Genomic DNA, 18,711 nt, shown 5'->3' with positions numbered 1-18,711 from the left:
GAAATCTCTATCCTTCGGGGGTAACGAGTGCTTCCCTGTCTGGAGGGATACCCTTCTGATCCTGCAGAGTGAAAGGCCAATCCATGCTTCTATGCAGTTACATAGGTTTTGTGTGCTGAACTGACCAGGGAGGGTGCTGAAAGTGACAAAATTCCCCCCCTATTCTGAGGCCACTTTTGTATACCCCCTGTATAAAGTGTTCGGGGATAGCACAGCTGCTGTGAAGGCCTGCATAAACATTACACTAGGGGCTTGTGGACCTGGAGTCCAGTGCTTGGGTCCACATCAGGGTATTGAGGCCCAACTTGCTTAAAAGCAATCTATGGGGTATGTCTCTATACTCGGAGCTTCAGGAATGGTAGGTGAGGCTCACTCCCTGTCGCTGGTGTGGGGGAGCTCCCAGATCATTGGTTTGGAAGTAAAGCGGGCTCTGGAGAGGAGCTTTCAAACAATGTGCTTGCGAGACCTGGAAGCTTTAAAATTCTATTGTGTAGCCAGAGGTGGCTCCACTCTTTCATTCAAATTCTCACTCAATGCAACTTTCACATTTCCCGCAATAGGCAGCATTTGGGAAATGGCTCTGTGGAGCAATGCAGCCCCTGAAAGGAGAAGATGACCCCCCACTGTGGAATCAGGAAGCAGCCTCTATAATCAAGGAACTTTGTAGCCAACACTTTGTGGCCCAGCAGCTATAGAAGTTGCTTTGCGGTGTACACAGCAGGGCCGCCCAGAGGGGGGGGCAAGTGGGGCAATTTGCCCCAGGCCCCGGGCTCTGCAGGGGCCCCCAAGAGAACGGGCGAGGCTCCCGCCGCAGCCCGACCCCGCCTCCGCCCCTCACCCGGAGCCTCAGCAGATCCAGCAGCGTCCCTGAATAGCAGTGCCCTGTGGCTCCGGCAGGACTCCTGAGCACCCAGCCCTCTCCCTTACCACGTGGCTTTGAGCAGGGCGGAGCTCAGGAGCTCCGCGGGAGCCACACTGCACCGCTGTTCAGGGACACTGCTGGATACGATGCACTGAGGCTCCGGGTGAGCGGGGTGCCAGGAACAGAATGGGTCGGGGATTCTAAGGGGGGTGGGCAGTTGAGGAACAGGAAGTAGGGGGGCCAGACAGGGGGCAGGGCTAGGCTGTTTGGAAGGCACAGCCTTCCCTACTCTAAAGCTCATCCAGCAGTTTGAGGCTTGCAGAAGAGCCAAGCTGTAAGCTTTTCCATTAGGGCTACCATCCGTTTTACTTCTCAAATGCCAAATTATAGTCTATATTCAATTTCAGTGCCATAGGGGAGATTCATGTCAGGGAGAGTAGCTTTCATTTAAAATTAGCCACTGGAGGAGGGACATCACATGGAGTATCAATAGAGGCAATATCGACACACCTACCTCTTTCCCTATGACCCTACAAGGAGACACCCCTCCCCCTCCCTGCATCCTCATGAAGCTTAGGCGGGGAATTAGTTCAGTGGTTTCTCAAACTTTTTGGTTCTGGTGACCCCTTTCACTATAGCAAACCTCTGAGGTGATTCCCGCCTCCCTCATATATGAAAACGACTTTTACTATATTTAACACTATTATAATTGCTGGAGGCAAAGTGGGTTTGAAGGGTGTTGATGGCTGACCAGGTACAACCCCAGTATCAATTCTCCGTATCTCCCTCAATCTCGACCCTCAGTTTTGAATGCCTGTAGATTTAATTGTAGACCCTGGATGTTCATTCTGACCATGACCTAGTTGGCTATTTTTGAGCATGCTGGGAAGTGTTCAGTTTTTGCACACATCATGGTGCTCATCCCACGACTCTCTGGATAAGCGAGCTCAAATTCTCAGTGTGTGCGGAGCTGTCAATAGATGCTATAGGTACAGACTATGACCAAAGGTAACCGGGTCACCAGTTGTTTGAGCGGATCCACCAGGTAGTCAGTTCTCTGCGCAAACAGCGACTCACACATGCCATGGAAGTTAAGTCATTTAATGGTATATTAGCGCGAGGCTATGTGGTCTAGACGAATGGTTTCGCTAGGCTCTGTGTGGTCGTGGTAGGGAGACGGCGCATGTATGGCAGTGGAGAGAGCATCACTTGTTTTCCACTTGTACCTGGTGGGTTTCTCCTCTCATAGGCTGGTTTTAACTTCGGCTTAAACTGCAGCATAGTCTGCGGGCTCAGTAAAACACTAACTGTCCTCCTTGGCAGCGGCTGCGCGGGAGGTGAGCTTTCCTTGCCTATTTATACTGCCGTTCTATTGATCGGTGCTATCACTAGAAAGGGTTTAATGTTTCAGAGCGATGATGGCTTGCAGCAAAGGATTATGAGTCCCTGACAAGGTGGGAAGAAAAAGCACACCAGGGGTGCTTGCGAGATGGAGAATTTTGATTCATGATCAGGGTTGCTCTTGACATGGGTGGGTGTTAGAGCAGTCGGGAGCTGCAGGTTATGTTCCCGTTTGCCTAGGCTATTGGTTAATCTTGGAAATCCCTTCTTTTCTGTCTCAGGCTCTCCAACTGTAATTGTTATAATTAGCTATCTGTTCAAGGGGCTATTAGAGGATTATTCATTCTTTATTTCTGGTTAATGACGATGGCGAGTGTGGAAAGGATACTTGACCAAGGATTTAGGGGGTACTTGTGGGAGTGGAGGGATCTGGTAGTTCGAAATCAGGACCGCTGCCCTGCTTGTGATAAGAATGTTTCTGAATAGACGACAGCAACTGCACAGTAGGTATAGTAAGTAATATTGTGTGATGCTTTCTGGGCATAAGTTAGCTACATGGGATTTTTTTTCATCTTTGAGGAGGGGGGCTTATGCAAACTCATCGTGTATTGTGTGAAGTTGCCAGAGGTCAGAGAAGACATTTTAGTGTATTGGGAAATAAGTGCCGTGGCTAGCTTGGAAAATTTAATTCCCTGGCGGGGAGCATGTGGGGCAATTTGCCCGAGCCCCGCAGGGGCCCCCACGAGAATACAGTATTGTAATTTTTTTATGGAAGGGGCCCCCAAAATTGCTTTGCCCCAGGCCCCCTGAATCCTCTGGGCGGCCCTGATACACAGCTCTCAGTGGGCTGACTGGTGTAGACAGTTTCATAAAATTAGGCTTCTCTCATCTCTCTCTGTGCGCCAACACAAGACCTACTTTCAGGCTGAAGGACAGGACTAACTTGGATATAAGTAGAGTCACCAGATACATATGAGCAACAGGCAAACAAATCTGTGAATGCTACAATGCTGTCCAAACAGGGCAGGCTTGAATTCGTGATGGTTCAGCTCAGGACCTAGGAAACGAAAAACTGACATTTTTCCTATTGCCTTTTCTGAGTACCTCTTGTAATGTAAAATTCACAAGCTGCTGCTACACTTTTTATGAACACAAACTGCTCTGTTAAGCAAAACCCTGGTGCAGCTGGTAGCACTTTGCAGTAATATGATGGAATCCTGAGCTGGGGAGTCACCTTAAGTTCCCTGCTGTGAGGGCCAGCAGAAGCTGCGCACATTGAGGTAATGCACAGCCCCAGGGAATGGGGGAGAGAAGAGGAAAAGGTGTGATGAGGGAAAGCTTGTATCTCTCATTACAGCCCAAGGGGGTTGCTAATAAGCCTCATAAACATCAGCCAAAGATAAGACTAGTAGTTGTACTCTCCCTTTCTGTAATGGCACAAGAGTGAGGCTGAAGTAGGAATCACGTAAGTAGCAAAATGGCTACTCCTCACAACATAAGTTACATGTTTTACTTATTAAGAGAAACATTTTTGCAATGATTTCTTTTTCCATATCCTGCCAATGGAAATTGGATACAAAACAGCCAGGTGGCATCAGCTGCAGGAATAACAGCTCTCTAGGAACTGCACTAACTTTCTATACCTCTGGATCCATTTCATGGTGTTGCCTTTGTTCTATTAAGTTCCATATAGTTAGGTCCTAGTTACCTGAAAGGCTGCCTTTCTGCTCCCAATGAGCTGCCAGGCAGCTGAAGTCAGTTGGGTCACCTGTGTGACATTCCCTAGAATTAGATGACTGAATGTTATCACTGGAGAGCCATCTACTCTAGAATCTGCTTCTCTCACTTGGCTGACAGAGCCCAACCTACAGAGCACAGTGAAAGGCACATTTCTTTTCTCAGGCCTTTGCTTGAAGATGCTGCTGCCAGTGAAAAATTACAACGAGGCTTTTTTTGTGGGGGGTGAAGGGGGAAGAGGAGAGGGGAAAAGTCTTTCCTTTGTCTCTTAACAAGAAGAAAGCTATCATGCACTATGTTGTTAGATCTGCATATGCACTTGAGTTAGAAGATAGGCAATGTTTTATAAAGATAAAATAAAGTTTTCTTAAAACAAAGAATACAAAGGTATTCCCAACTAGCATAGAAGAAACTGAGGATAACAGAAGACCTAAAGAAGCTGTATGTCCTAGTAATATAGTACACACATACAACCCCTTTCTAGGGGGAACTCCTCCCTTAATTATCTTTAGGGAAGGGTAGCCCTCTTATAGAATTTTCTTCCCAGCATGCCTTTCTAGCCCTTTAAATCTGACAATACCAAGCAGCTCCAGCCCTAAAGTTGCCATTTGTGAGTGTTTTATCTCTCTTTTTAGTAAGTACTCTTTTATGTTTTTTCTATCTTATTGCTGAGGAAAGGGTGCAGCTTTCTTATTTAAATAGCTTTTATTTCCACATGCCCTCTGCATTGCAGCAGTGGGTAAAAATGTGTTTTCTGCTACCATGACTATTATGAATATTCAATAGACAAGATTTTGCTCTTAAATCCAGAGCAACTTCACTGTAGCTAATGGAGTTACTCTAGACTCAGATCAGCAGAAGTGAGAGCAGAAACTTGGTTAATGTTTGTAGTGTGATTCTGCTTTGGGAATTAGATGTTGCAGTCAGAGAAACAGGAGCAGATTTACCTTGTTTCTATCCTCAAAGTGGTGTCCTCTTGAGTCAGTATCTGCTCCTGTGTTAACAAAGATCTGGAAACTAACTAAGATGAATCAAATGTAAAATGGAGCATGAGGCTATCAGGCAGTGATTTTAAATTTAACTGGCGTCTTTCTCTGAAGTATTTTCTTAAGAGGAAATTTGGTGGCATTCTCTTTCCATTAAACCAGCAAAGAAGCAGGGCATTTGAAATTCTGTCTTCTCAAAAGCTCCTTGACCAATTATGGCCAGTTGTCTGTTGTGTGACGAACACTACTGTGTTTGCTGTATCAGGGATCTTTACCAGTGTTTAAGCTGCAAGGTTCATGCACTGCAACACTTAGCTAGGGTTAAATGGACTAGAGGTGGTGTGGATCAGGAATTGATTCTGCCAACAGAAAAGCAACTTCTAATGACCTGTGGTGTGTCTGTGTGTGTGGTGAGGTGTCTGAAAAAACTTTGCCTGGAAATCAAAGTGTGGTGGGCAAGCAGCTGTAGGAAACTGAATTTATATGGCTCCCAACCCATCAGAATGGAAAAAAAAACCTTGTATTTTTTGTATCCAGCCTTACAGATTGACAAACACTGGTTAAAAAATAATCTGCCTGAGTCTATATATTGGTCCTAAAAAAAAAACAGCTGCTAAGTTAGACTGATTATGCTGACCACATGCTCATTGCTTCATTATTTTCTGCAGCAAGAGAGAGATGTTATTTGTTTTATAGGATTGTAGTATCTTCCAGAAGGTTAGCCCCTGATTAATATGATGGTACTTTCCATTTCCTCTGCCACTTTTCTTTTTACAAGACTAGGCCAACACAAGAAATGTATCTGTTACTTAGTCATGTGGTATCCGGACCAGCTTGCTTTTTAAATAGTAGACCGTGTATCCCAGGCATACTGTATTTCTGATTTGCATATGGCAAAGGCAGCTAAGCTGAAGACCTTGTATTGCTTACAAGTCAGGCAGCTAAAGTAAATGATTTATCAAGCGAAGGTTACAACACCTGTGCCTTTTTGTCATCAAATAAGGCCCAGGCCAACTGAAGTGATCCTTCTAATAGCCCAAATAGTAATTCAGTTTTAAATAGCCCTAAAAATGGGACCATACTGTGGTGAGCTGCTGGTGCAGAACAGTAATAGATGGGGAGAGTGGAGGGAGTGTACCTAGATTTGCACAACTATTTGAACCAGTATAAAAACCTCTCCTTTTGAAACTTTAGTCTTCTCTGGGCTTCTACATGAACACTTACTAAACAGTTATTTGTCTGGTTCTTCTACCCCAGATCTGTCCTGGTGCAGGAGGTATTTCTACGACAACCTATGATAATGAAATATCCATTTTTCTATTTCAAATGTCTTCCTTAATGACTCACATTTAAGGACTTTTGGAATTAATTAGAACAGTGTTAACAGAAATATCCATTGCTGATTTTCGTAATGGCCACTAAAAAAGGCATGTTCCTACCTTCTATTGTTTAAGAACAGGAAAAATAATTCCTGCGCCAGGCCAACAATGTTGTTGTTGTTGTTAGTTTGTTCACTATTTTATTTCACTGCTGTGTGAGCCCCTTGCACATCCAGGTATGTGAAATGTTCTACTAAATAGCACTTGCACATCACTGTGGACATGTTCAATTCTGTAGCAACTCTGAGATTGATGACTACGGGTCCGCAGTCTATGACACAGTTTAACAGCTGCAAAATGGGCAGAAAATATGGTGCTTTTGAAAAGCTGTCTCTAAAATTCTGTCATTTCTCAAAGTTTCTATCTGGATCGGAACTTCCACGAAGGTCAGGAGTGTTCAAATCCAGGCTTTTGGCTTGGGCCCAGCTCTAGGAATGGAGATGAACCATTAGAGTTAAGTTAGGAGAAAATGGAGTTTCTAGAGTTCTGCTGAAGCAAAAGTAACAAAGTTAGTAGCTTGACGCTAAGAAGTACTGAGTGTTCACCTCTCCCACTGAACTCTTGGAGTTGTAAGTGTTGGCATCTCTCAACATCAGGCCGTACAATTCTTAACCTGATTACTAAATAAATGCACCGTAAAATTCCTGATGGGAAATAGCAACCCCAGCCACTTTCAATATATTGGTGTTTCATTTGTTTTTATTTTTATATTTTTGAAAATATCCTAAGTGACGGTTCTAATGTCCTGCAAAAATTTCATTGTAACAGTGGATTTGTTTTGACAAGAAGAGTGTTGACTAAGTCCCTAACCATTAACTTCTCTTGGTATTTTCACTCCCACGTCTCTGATTTAAAACACGGTTTCCTTCAGAACTGTTATATTAATAATTTCAATTCACAGTGGGTTTTTATGGCAAACTATAAATCCAGTATCACAGTGGGTCATAATGGTTATGCTGATGTACCCTGAAGTACAGTAGCACAAAGGATGTAGCTGTAGTAAGAGGGACTGGCAGTTCCCTTATCTATAGCAGCATGTTTTGCCTTAATTTGGAGTTATGCAGGGGTATTGTCATTTGCTATCCAATATTATATAAAAGCACATACAATAGGGCCAGAACACTTTCCAATGGCCTAAATCGTAACTTGCAGGGTTTAAAATTCACAGTCGTCAAATACAAAAAACATAGTTTAAAAATGCAAAGAAGTTTGATATCTTACAGATTCAGATTTTGTTATATTCCACTATGTAACAATCTGCCAATCAGTGTTGTTAGTCTTTTAGAAAAGCTATTGCAGCATTCTCCAAAGAGTTTCAAGTTTCTTGGACTCTGAAGAAAAAAGCCAAATGCTTGAAGACTTTAGAAGCTCACCTTAAAATGTTCTATTTCCTTATTTCAATGTATTTCTGTTTATTACGATCCTTTCCAAAACCACAAGGGAAATTCTATGACTTAAATGTAAAGGTGCATGAAAACTTGCCTTCTATATCGATTAAACAGGAGGCACTAAAAGGGAGGCCCAACAGCTGAAAACTGGGACACAGGGTTCCCTTTACTAATGAACTAAAGAAATCAGAACTTGAAGAGTTAACCCCCCCCCACCCCCGCCGCTAGTGTACTTTCTGTGACCCTGTTTAATGCAGGAAGGGCTTGAGATTCAATGTAGTTTAACCTGTGCTGTCGACACAGCTATAAACTAAAGCCCCTAACAAATGGTACAAAAGGAACAGATAGCAAGAAAACATTTTGCTCATAGGCATCTGGTCACAGCCCTGTAAACGGACAATTTTCAGTAATAAGTTACACAGTCATATTACACTGATAGGGTAGGCATTGATCACATCACAATGTGGATTCTGTCTTCATGCATGTTCTGAAATTGTAGCATGTGACGCCTATGCAGCTATATCCTTATTATTCACATCTAACTGTACAGAAGGGGATAAAAAGTAAAACTTCACCCCAGCTAAATTATTATTTTTAAATAATCACTGCCATATTAAATCATCACAAACATATTAAAAATACTTCTTAATCTTAACCTTTAAAATCATTGTAATGTAGTCAGGCAATCATTTCAAACTACAAGTCGTAGTTCTCCTAGAACTTTAGTTCCTCTCATTTTTATACCGTTCCATGATAATGTGATATTCATAGATTCTAGGGCTGGAAGGGACCTCGAGAGGTCATCGAGTCCAGTCCCCTGCCCTCATGGCAGGACCAAATACTGTCTAGACAGTCCTGGATAGATATTTATCTAACCAACTCTTAAATATCAGGGGGGTAGCCGTGTTAGTCTGGATCTGTAAAAGCAGCAAAGAATCCTGTGGCACCTTATAGACTAACAGACATTTTGGAGCATGAGCTTTCGTGGGTGAATACCCACTTTGTCAGATCCATGTCGAAGTGGGTATTCACCCACGAAAGCTATGTTCCAAAATGTCTGTTAGTCTATAAGGTGCCACAGGATTCTTTGCTGCTTCTGCTCTTAAATATCTACAGAGATGGAGATTCCACAACCTCCCTAGGCAATTTATTCCAGTGTTTAACCACCCTGACAGTTAGGAACTTTTTCCTAATGTCCAACCTAAAACCATACTAAGCAGAGCTACTGAGCATAGTTTTAATTTTTTTCAACATCTGGCTAAAATTAACCACTAAAAAAACTAACAACAACTATTTTCTTAATCAATACTAAGAATTTGATACAGCTTGGAAAAAGCACATTTAAACCCTGTCCTTCTCCTGAAGAAATAAAAATATTTGCTTAAGCTTCTGACTCAACTGTAGCAAATCTCTGAATAGTCACCTCAACATCACTGCAGTGAAATATGGTGTTGGCTGCAAACAAGATGCTAGAGCTTTAAATTGTTGGTTATTTGTTTTAACTTGCATTTTGACATCTGAAGCCAAATTTTCAAAGGCCCTCCCTTAACTAGGCCTTCATAGAAGTTGTGAACACATTGGTTTCCATATCCCCTGGGCCCCGCTCCAGAAAAAAAAAAATCACGCGCACGCTCAAAACCTTGCATACAAATGGCAAATTAAGAATTGGATCCTGTTCCCATTGAAATGACTTCAGTGGTGCAGGACTGGGCTGAAGTCCATGATTACCTGATTGGCCCATCTGGGCTTTTGCATGTGCAAATAGATGCACTTGCAAATATGTCAGATGCAATAAAGGAATTTGAAAATTTGGTCCTAGAGGAAAATTGCACACTAGAAGCCAATGCCTTGGAAAGCAAGAGAGTTTGGAGGAATTATGGAAGAATTATTACCATATAAGCCAATAAAACACAACAGACAAACACAAATTGTGAGTGACATTTCACCGTTGTTACTGAGACCATGTGGGTGAATTGACAGTGGTGAAGAAATGTAGCCCACTTTGTCAGGAGACATTTAAAATTACACAGAAGAATAACAAGCTGCACTGCATACAGAGAAGTTGAAAGCTGCCCACCTGTGTCTGTTGAGGGATATTTACAAAGCTTGGATCCCGAGGTCCAACACTGACGAATCGGTTTGCGGGGGAGGTGCTGGGTGTCGAGTAGGCTGTGAAGGGAAGGGACACGTGCGTTGAGGAAGCAGCACTAGATCACACACAAACAACACCAAAACACACTGTCTCAGAGCCACCTAAGCAGATGTATAACACAGAAATGTGCAAACGTTTTAGATAGCAAGAGTTTGATTGTAGACACTAGAAAGGTTTGCTTTAATGATGAATATATAGGCAAGTACATAACTGAACTAAATGAAAGTAATTCCTTTCAACATACTCAAATAAGATGATGTAATGCATCCAGAAGATGTGCTCAGTTCATCTGAACCGTTTTTGTCTTTGAGAGGGGCAGGTCTTTCGGTACAAGGCTGAACAACATATACCATAGATCCTGATCCTGCAAATGTGTTCCCAGGTATCTTCACTCATATGAGTAATTCACACTGATCTCAATAAAGCTATTGATTTGAGTGAAGTTACTCATGTGTATGTTACCAGGATTAGGCTCTTATTTCATACCAGTATAGCACAGTACACAGTTAAAGCCCTGATTTTTCTCATTGCTGGAGTCTACACGCTCTTAAGTACTCATGTGATCTGTTTGACAAACTAAGATTCCCTTGGTAAAAAAATAATGGGTTGCAGTTTGGTTGGGGTAGTAAGTGCAATCAGTCTCAAGAATGAAACTCTCTTTAAAAATTGGAACGGCTCCCATAAAATGTAAAGCTATTAAGAGCAATACAAGCCAAGAACCCAGATTACTTCCAAACTTGAACTACATATGATTTTATTATTGTTCTACATATCTCCATTGCAACAGTCCAGAACTCAGAGCAATTCCAAATTCAAAAAATTTTCAGTATGCTAAGTATTCTGCTGGTTTGACAACTGCACACACCGTCTTCTTTTCTCAGTTTTCTGTGTTTGCAGATCTAAATATGTACCTTAATAGTTATATATGTTTAAGGGCCAAGGAATGCATAACATGTGAAACAATCTAATTGGCAATCTAACTCCCTGATGAAGTGGTGAAAATGGCTGTAAAAAAAAAAAAAAAAAAAGGAAATCCCTTGCCAAATTCCAGTGAAACTAAGTATTAAGCTAAGTATTAAGGTTACACCTCATGTTGAGGAAAAATAAGGATAATTAAATATAAAGATACTGAGTTGTCAGTAAAGGTGAAATGCTACTGCCTTTTTTATAAAAGCAAAGTGTTTGGTGAAAGGCAGACATTTGGTTTGGAGACTACAAGTAGAATGCCATATACTGTAAAGTCATGTCAGTCTAAAAGGATCAGATGTGAACAGAATGATCTTTGAGGATATGTTATCAAAGTGATGCTATTACTAATGCATGCTTGGGGAGGTCTTAAATATGGATTAGGTCCCCTTCCTGTGTGAAACTGAACACTTTCAGTTCCCACTCCAATGGAATTTTAAGGTGCTCAGCACTTTTCAGAATGGTTGCTATGTTGAGTTTCTCCTCATCCCAAAACCACTGTAAAAGCTTTGCTAATATTCCCACAAAACATGGTTGCCTTTCCATAATTTGCAGCAAAGATTTAAGAGGAACTTAGTGCACTGTAGTGAGTTTCCATATTTTTAAGATTATTTTTACAAGGTAGTCACTCCTGGCATGTTACCAAGTATTTCTGAGTAGTTACAACTAAACTACAAATGCAGGAATAAATGAACAAAATAGAATTTGTGATGCATACTCCTTACTTTTTCATGTGTGTTCACTTGGTAAATAAAAAAAAAAGCTAATAATTCATGTGCCTGTCAATAGTGTCAGCTATTGAGGCTCTTCTGAATGAGGCAATTTTTTTTTAGACATCTATAAATTATCTTTGTTTAACTTGCACTGCCTCTCTCCTTGTAATTTAATTGCAAGGGGCATCTAACCCAGTAGTTCTCAACCAGGTACATGTACCTCTGGGGATATGCAGAGGTCTTCCAGGGGGTACATCAACACATCTACATGTTTGCTTAGTTTTACAATGGGCTACATAAAAAGCACTAGTAAAGGCAGTACAAACTACAATTTTATACAATGGCTTATTTATACCCCATGCAGGCCTGGAAAGGCCCTCTTTATCAGGATTGGGCTGGCAGCACCCATCTTGGCAAAAGGACTGGGTTTCCCTTTGACCCGCAGTGGATATTATGGTAATTGTCTTTTTCCTGTGGGGCTGGGAAGGAATTTTCACACACCACCTAGGCAGGGTGGATTTTTATTTTATTTTTTTTGCTTTCTCTACAGCTGGTCTAGGACCTGGTGGGGTGGAGTGTGGGAAGGATTAGGTTATAATGCTGCAAATTAAGTAACACTCCTTGCACATGCCCAGTGAAGGTACTTGGTATGGACAGGATATAGTTTTTGGATGCAATGGACTGGAAAAGGATTTGAAGGAAAGCATCCCTTAAGGGAGCTCAGTAGGCGGGTTTTGGGACTCCTACATCTTATACAGCAGGGAGACAACCCCCTCCTTTTCGAAGCCCCCTTTAAGGGAGCTGAGGAAGCAGGGTTTAGGGCTCCTACATCTGGAACAGTGAAGAACTGACACTCCCCCCCCCCCTTCCTGCACTGTACAATTTGTTGCAAGGTGCTCTCAGACATTTTAAGTGAATAAAGTTGCAGCCTAATTAAACTACATCCATGGCCTCCTGTCTTTTTTCCAGCATGGATGGACAAAGAGCAAATGGATCAAATAATTCTTTGGAGCAGGTGCCTCCAGGGAAACAAAGTCCATGGGTGAAGGGAAGAAACTCAGATTTACCTTCCATTTTTCAGCCATTGCATATCACTACATTGTTTTACTGTGGCAGAGCTCCACTGCAGAAAGACTTGAGTCTGCATTGTAATTCTCATGGTTTCAGGCATTGATGAACACAAGGTGTAGATTTAAGAGTGAGATGGGCATATAGCATAAGCAAAGAAAATTCTGCACTTCAGTAAACTACAGTGATGCCTAGGGTGGATTCTGGCTTCGGGATTGCACGGCAGGCCTTAGTACTATGTAGCATTATTTCGATTCCAAATAATTACTTAAGGCAAAGGGATGCAAGATTTTGTGATGGCTATAAAGTTAACGTCTGTAATACTACAAATGCACTTGCTAAAAATTTAGACCAATGGGTAGCTATGAAGCATTTGGAAATATTGTGCACTTTATACAATGGCCAATCAAGCTCCAAATTCTCACATTACTTGACTTACACAAGTGTTCTAAAAGTTACTACGTGTTGTTTAGGTACTGACAACCTCACATATATGCTTACTACATTTCATAGTATAGTATATATGCTAGTAGTGTTAGCCTTATCGTGCTTTCCATATAATTCCCTATCTTAATTATTTTTTGTCAGTTCAAAGACCTTTCATGCCAAGGGATTCTAAGGCACTTCATAAACTATATGCTGTATGCAGGAGTCGCTTCAGCTGACCACCTCTGGGGTGGAATGTTTCTTCTTCTGGTGTAGCACCTGCAACTACTTTTAACTCACTTCCTGAAAACGCTTAGATTTCAAGTTGGTGTCTCCTTAAGAGTAAAAAAAAAAAAAAAAAAAAGTTTACAGCTGAAGAATACTGAAATTACAGGGAGCATCTATGCAGTGAGAAAGTAATTCCTTAAGATAGATTTTCACCAGGACACTGGAGCTAACGTCCATACCCTGGTGTGAAGTACCATAGGACTTTTGAGGACCACAAATGGTCAACCTCCATTTTGTGTCTCATATAAAAAGCTGCATATTCAACAGCAGCAATCTCTATTACCATGCTGTTACACTAGTTTGGTAAAAGCAGCAAAGAGTCCTGTGGGTGAATACGCACTTCACTCATGCTCCAAAACGTCTGTTAGTCTATAAGGTGCCACAGGACTCTTTGCTGTTTTTACAGATCCAGACTAACACGGCTACCCCTCTAATACTAGTTTGGTAAAGGGAAGGATATCGGGTACAAAAGTGCCAGCTACTGCATCCCTGAACCGCTTCTTCAATATTCTGGCTTTTCCTTAGAAATTGCCCATCCAAGTACAATGTAGAGTTCTTCCTGCTTGATGCAGGAGGTTGAGTTGAGATACTCCCGGAGGTTCTATAATTTGGCACTTTTACTCTCCTCTTTTTAGGACAGGAACTAGGAAATCCCACCGGTTAGTTTAAGCTATATCAAATTATGTGTTTTAAATAGCTTCCTGTATAGTGGGATTTTCATATTTCATTTTACAGGGGAGCAACCTGAGGGACAGAAAAGTAACAAGAATAGAATCTTAGTCTTCTGATGGTCCTGTGCTTTAACCATAAGATCATCCTCTCCTCCCTTCTCGGCACTTTGGGCCACATCCTGAGCTAATGTATATCTACAAACTTCCTCTGGAAGTGAACGGATCTATGCCAGTTTACACCAGCTGAAACTCCGGCCCTTCTTGTTTGAACAAGAACATTTTCCTGCCTTGCCCGGCCTTTCTTCATCTGGAATCTGCTGTGGGGAATTTCTGACACCATAGTCTGTAGCCATGGAAATGAGCATGATGCCACAAATTTGCTATGATGCTTCACTTTAGGAACAAGCAAGAGCGAAAGCGCTGGCAGGGAAAGAATATTTGCTCACAGAAGCCTCTGATATTTAGCCAAAATGGGAAGAAACAGCATGAAAGACAAGAGAAAACAACCAATGTTATGAGTGGGATTTATTATAAAGCAGCACTTTCCTACGGCAGAAACCTTTTACCTATACTTTGCTAACAGGAGTGTTGTTACATGCAAGAAGTGTGCAGTCTGTCTTTTGATTGTGAATTAACAAGGATGACTGTCTGCTGGCAAAGCAGAATTCCAGTCAGTGCTAGTCTAATACATTGTGAAATTTCTCCTTTACAGGCCAGGAAGAAAAATGGGCACACGTGCCTGATATGAATACCTACACCATTTTATAAGATAGCCACTGCTAAAGTTTAAGACTATTGCACCCCTCTGGGGAGACAGACATGACGCTATGTATAAGAACATGCACACATACAGTACTTTGCATTGCAGTAAAACACTCCATCGGAGCATCTTAATGCACACTGCAACACTTACACAGTCAGCAATGTTGGTAAGTGGTCATCATGATCATCCTCCTTTCTGGGAAGGTACAGCACGGAGAGCTGAATGGGCTTGCTCAAGCAGCACACAGCAAATGTGGGGCAGACTAAGAACTAGAACTCAACCTTCCTGATTGTCAGTCCTGCGCTTTAGCTACAAGATTACTCTTCTCCTCCTGCTACAATCACCATTTAACAGGAAAGCTTCTTTGTACGAAGTCACAAAAGTGATAATTCTCTTGCCCTACAAGTAGAACAGAAAAGGTTTTTCTCCCTGGGCTCAGTTATGGAGCATTAGGAAATAACTTCCACTAGAACAGCTGTGTTTTTTAAAAATAATTGGGTAACAAGATGGAAAAAATCTTAGACCCTGTATGGGAATGAAGGTTTCTGCTGAGTCACCCTGGGTTCAGATGCTAATACCCTGGGGAGTTATTGCTCAGTTAGTTGGCTCTACTGCCCTATTAAGCTCCAATCAGCACATAAGGAGGTGGTGTTTCTTTGGGCCACAGCAGGTCAATTCCAGGAACAGTCAGGCTTTGGAAAGCAGCATAGGGTGATGTTTGTGTTGTGTTGGTTTTGAGTTACCAATAAAACCAAATCCCCAGAAGGGGGAAAGATTGAATGCTAACCAAGGGTCTGTGTGCAAAGTTAAGGATAAGTTATTCTGCAGAAAAACCTGTGCTTGGAGGAAAAACTTACCTCCAGAAATCCTATGAGCTCCCCTCTCCCCTGAATCTCCTCACCAACGGAGATACTACTCTTGCAAATGTGGTAGGACCTACAACTGGAAATTCTGAGCCCAAGTCTTTGCATCTCAGACCAGAGCACAAGAGGCAAATACCTCAGTGTACCTCCGTAGGGTTTTCCTTCCTTAAGCAGTGTGATATGGACATGCTTTCCACAAAAAGTTAATCCCACTGCTGGAGAGTTTTACTGCTGCTCTGAGAATCGTTAACCACCATGACATTGTGTTGTGGTCTTAAGTTCTACTTTCCAGGAGAGCATGACATATTGAGCAGCTGCTCCTGGTCTCTTCACCTCCCCCTCCCACCCCACTCCCCAGGAGGGCCATATTCCAAAGTATAGTAGAGCCTCAAAATGCATGCTCCTGCAGAGGGCTTTCTACCAGATCAAAGGAGGGAAACAGCATGAAACAAATTCCAATCCCCTTCACCTATTTCCTTGGGGCCTTTATTCCCCTCCATACAGCAAAGGAGAGTCTGGCCAAATGCTAATATCACTCTTGTATAAGCACTTCCTCTTCTGTTCAGTAAATGACTTCCCTCGTTATAATACCATGGAGGGGAGACAGCCGTAATAAAGGGATGCTTCCTGCACTGGTGCCTTGGAACTGCGTAACCATGGAACACATCTTTTAATGTACATCTGGTGACTCTGTACTGACTATTCGTACTCTAATAAACAAGCAATCCCTCCCCCACAATAGCAAAACACTTCTCAGCCAGGGTTTCTTTCTGTGGTACATTACGTATTCTGAGCTCAAGATACTGCTTAAGGACACAGATACCAGTGCACTTTGACCGTTTTTACACTTAGCTAAGGACCCCAATAAACAACAAAGTCCTCTGTATAATGGGAGCAAGGAACAGAGTAGGATCCAGAAAATTATTGACTCTGAGTTGCAGTGATGGACATTTTCTGATGTATGTAAGCAAAACTCGGTAGCTATAATCTGGAGAGAGATGCTACCTGTCCTCCATTTTGAAGGACAGTTCTAAATTTGCAGAACATTATGTGACAACATTGTCCAGCAAGACAAACATATGGAGAGTGGCCCAGTGTATGTGTGTATTCTGGGCTACTATTCTGTGGAAAGCAATGAAAATCTGAGGGTTGCTACAGATTAGAACAGTGCCATTTGAACTCTCCTGAGACTGTTAAAAATGGTGTTCCCTCACGGAAAAGTCCTGGCAGTTTATTTTACTATACATGCTTCAACAAGCTCAGATATGTATGTGGTATATTTTTCTTTGGAAATCATTCCTGTAGTCCACATTTTATGGAAATGTATTATACACATCTTTAAAACTCAATTCACTGTTCTATTTAACATTCATGACTCTTATCAAATGGAAGGTGCATGCTTGAAAATGTACAGAAGTGGATGTTTAGATATCAGATTGACTAATTACCAACAGTAATTATTTTTCCTAATCTTTTGTTTAAATACCATTAACTAGCTGCTCTTGAGAAAACCTGGATTATCTTGACAGCTCCTGGTTGAACATTCCTTGCCACAATGGGCCAGACTACCTGGTAGTGTAAATCACTGTAGCTCCATTGAGTTCAGTGTAGGTAAGTCAATTTACATGAGCTAAGAATCTGGCCAAATACATGTTTATTGTTTATAGAATCCAAGGATCACATAAAATAAACATTAAGGTAACTGTCCAAATGGGTTTGGATATTTTTTTCTTTTAAATACCACAAACTGCCCATAACTTATGAGTTATAATTATATATGATGGTATGTATAGTATCCTGACTTCATATTTTCCAACTCTAAAGACAGGGAAATACTGAGTTATTTCAAATACCACTCACCAGTGAGTAAATGTTAACCTTTCTGTGGCCCACTACTGAATCTTATTAAAGAGCTAGGAAGCATTAAGTTAACTGATACCTGACATCAAAAGTGCTAAGACAAACAGGTTCATGATATAAAAAGTGTTGGTCAGAAATGGCCAGAAAATGGGGGGAGGGGTTCAGTCTGACAGAAATTTTCTGAGCAGTACTAGCACCCATGATCTCTCAACACTTCTAAGTTACGGGTCTGTCTTCACTTAAATCCGTGTCTTAAATCCCACCTTCCCATCCTTTCTGTCACAATTATAATTCCCAAGCAAGCCAAAGTATCCTCAGCCTGAAACGCAAACAATCCTGTCCAGTTAAAGAATGCCATGAAAACACAACAAATGTCAGAACCCTGCAATGCCCCATGGAACCCACCATGGAGCCCACCATGCAATGCCCCATGGAACCCACCATTTCACAACCACAATACTGGCCTCTGGTCTCTGAGGTGTGAATCACCTGAGTTGTGCCTGAAGCTTTAAGAACTTGGGCTTTATATTTGTTGAATAATACATGCCTCCTTGGACATCAAGCAGTGGCCACATGCAGCATTTAAATAATATAGATTTGAAAGCATACACAGGGATTTGCTCTTTAGAGTACATTGATTTTTGGGCACTCTCCATCTAATCTATCTAATGTGCTTCCTCGGTGGCCATCTCTGAAATTGTAAACTCTCAAGGAGGCATTTGAAATAAAAATGTTTATCACTCCAATAATGGCTTATTCTTGGACTTCATCTTGGATTCATTTAATTGGGGAACAAGTCCCCCTGCCATTAAAGTACTGAAAACTTCTCCTTTGTTTTTAAATGACAATTTGAGCATCATTTCATTAAACCATTTGCAATTAACTCCCTGCACGCCCAAAGTGTTTAAAGCTTCAAACCCAGCTGACGCACATTTGCTTCCTAGCAGAGTGAATCCAAAATGGTGGCTCCAATGGACATACAGGAATTTGTATAATTGACTTGTGGCTACACAAAATACATGAGGGCTGTGTGGGTAGGGAAGAGAGCATTAATGCTCTCCCCCTCAGTAGAAGAAATACCACAAGCTAACTGCTCCAAATGCAGGGCCTGCCAGGGAGCTTGGTCATAAGGGTAATGAGTTTGGGTTCATCTAGAAAGACTTATTCTCAAAGAAACTCTAAAAGGAGTGAGCTCCAGGGAGTCTGATGGTCTGGCCTGGTCTGGACAAGAAGCAAGACTCTTTGTGT

The 18,711-nt window shown here is 41.8% G+C and overlaps 1 protein-coding gene across 4 annotated transcripts in view; it reads right to left on the bottom strand.

Annotated features, from left to right (window-relative positions):
* The window catches only part of NFIA (nuclear factor I A), a 303,610-nt gene that overhangs the window by 24,488 nt on the left and 260,411 nt on the right, over window positions 1–18,711 (bottom strand). For 2 of the 4 annotated variants that reach the window (XM_032795522.2, XM_032795525.2), the window contains one exon: window positions 9,771–9,862. The exons of the other annotated variants lie outside the window; for them this stretch is intronic. In XM_032795522.2, the coding sequence (XP_032651413.1) occupies window positions 9,771–9,862 (92 nt within the window). The remainder of the gene's footprint in view (window positions 1–9,770; window positions 9,863–18,711) is intronic. 4 annotated transcript variants of the gene reach the window in all.

The sequence above is a fragment of the Chelonoidis abingdonii genome, chromosome 7 (genome assembly GCF_003597395.2).
Source record: "Chelonoidis abingdonii isolate Lonesome George chromosome 7, CheloAbing_2.0, whole genome shotgun sequence".
Lineage (NCBI taxonomy): Eukaryota > Metazoa > Chordata > Testudines > Testudinidae > Chelonoidis > Chelonoidis abingdonii.
Note: the sequence above shows the minus strand (reverse complement) of the source record. Positions and strands in the feature narration are given on the sequence as shown.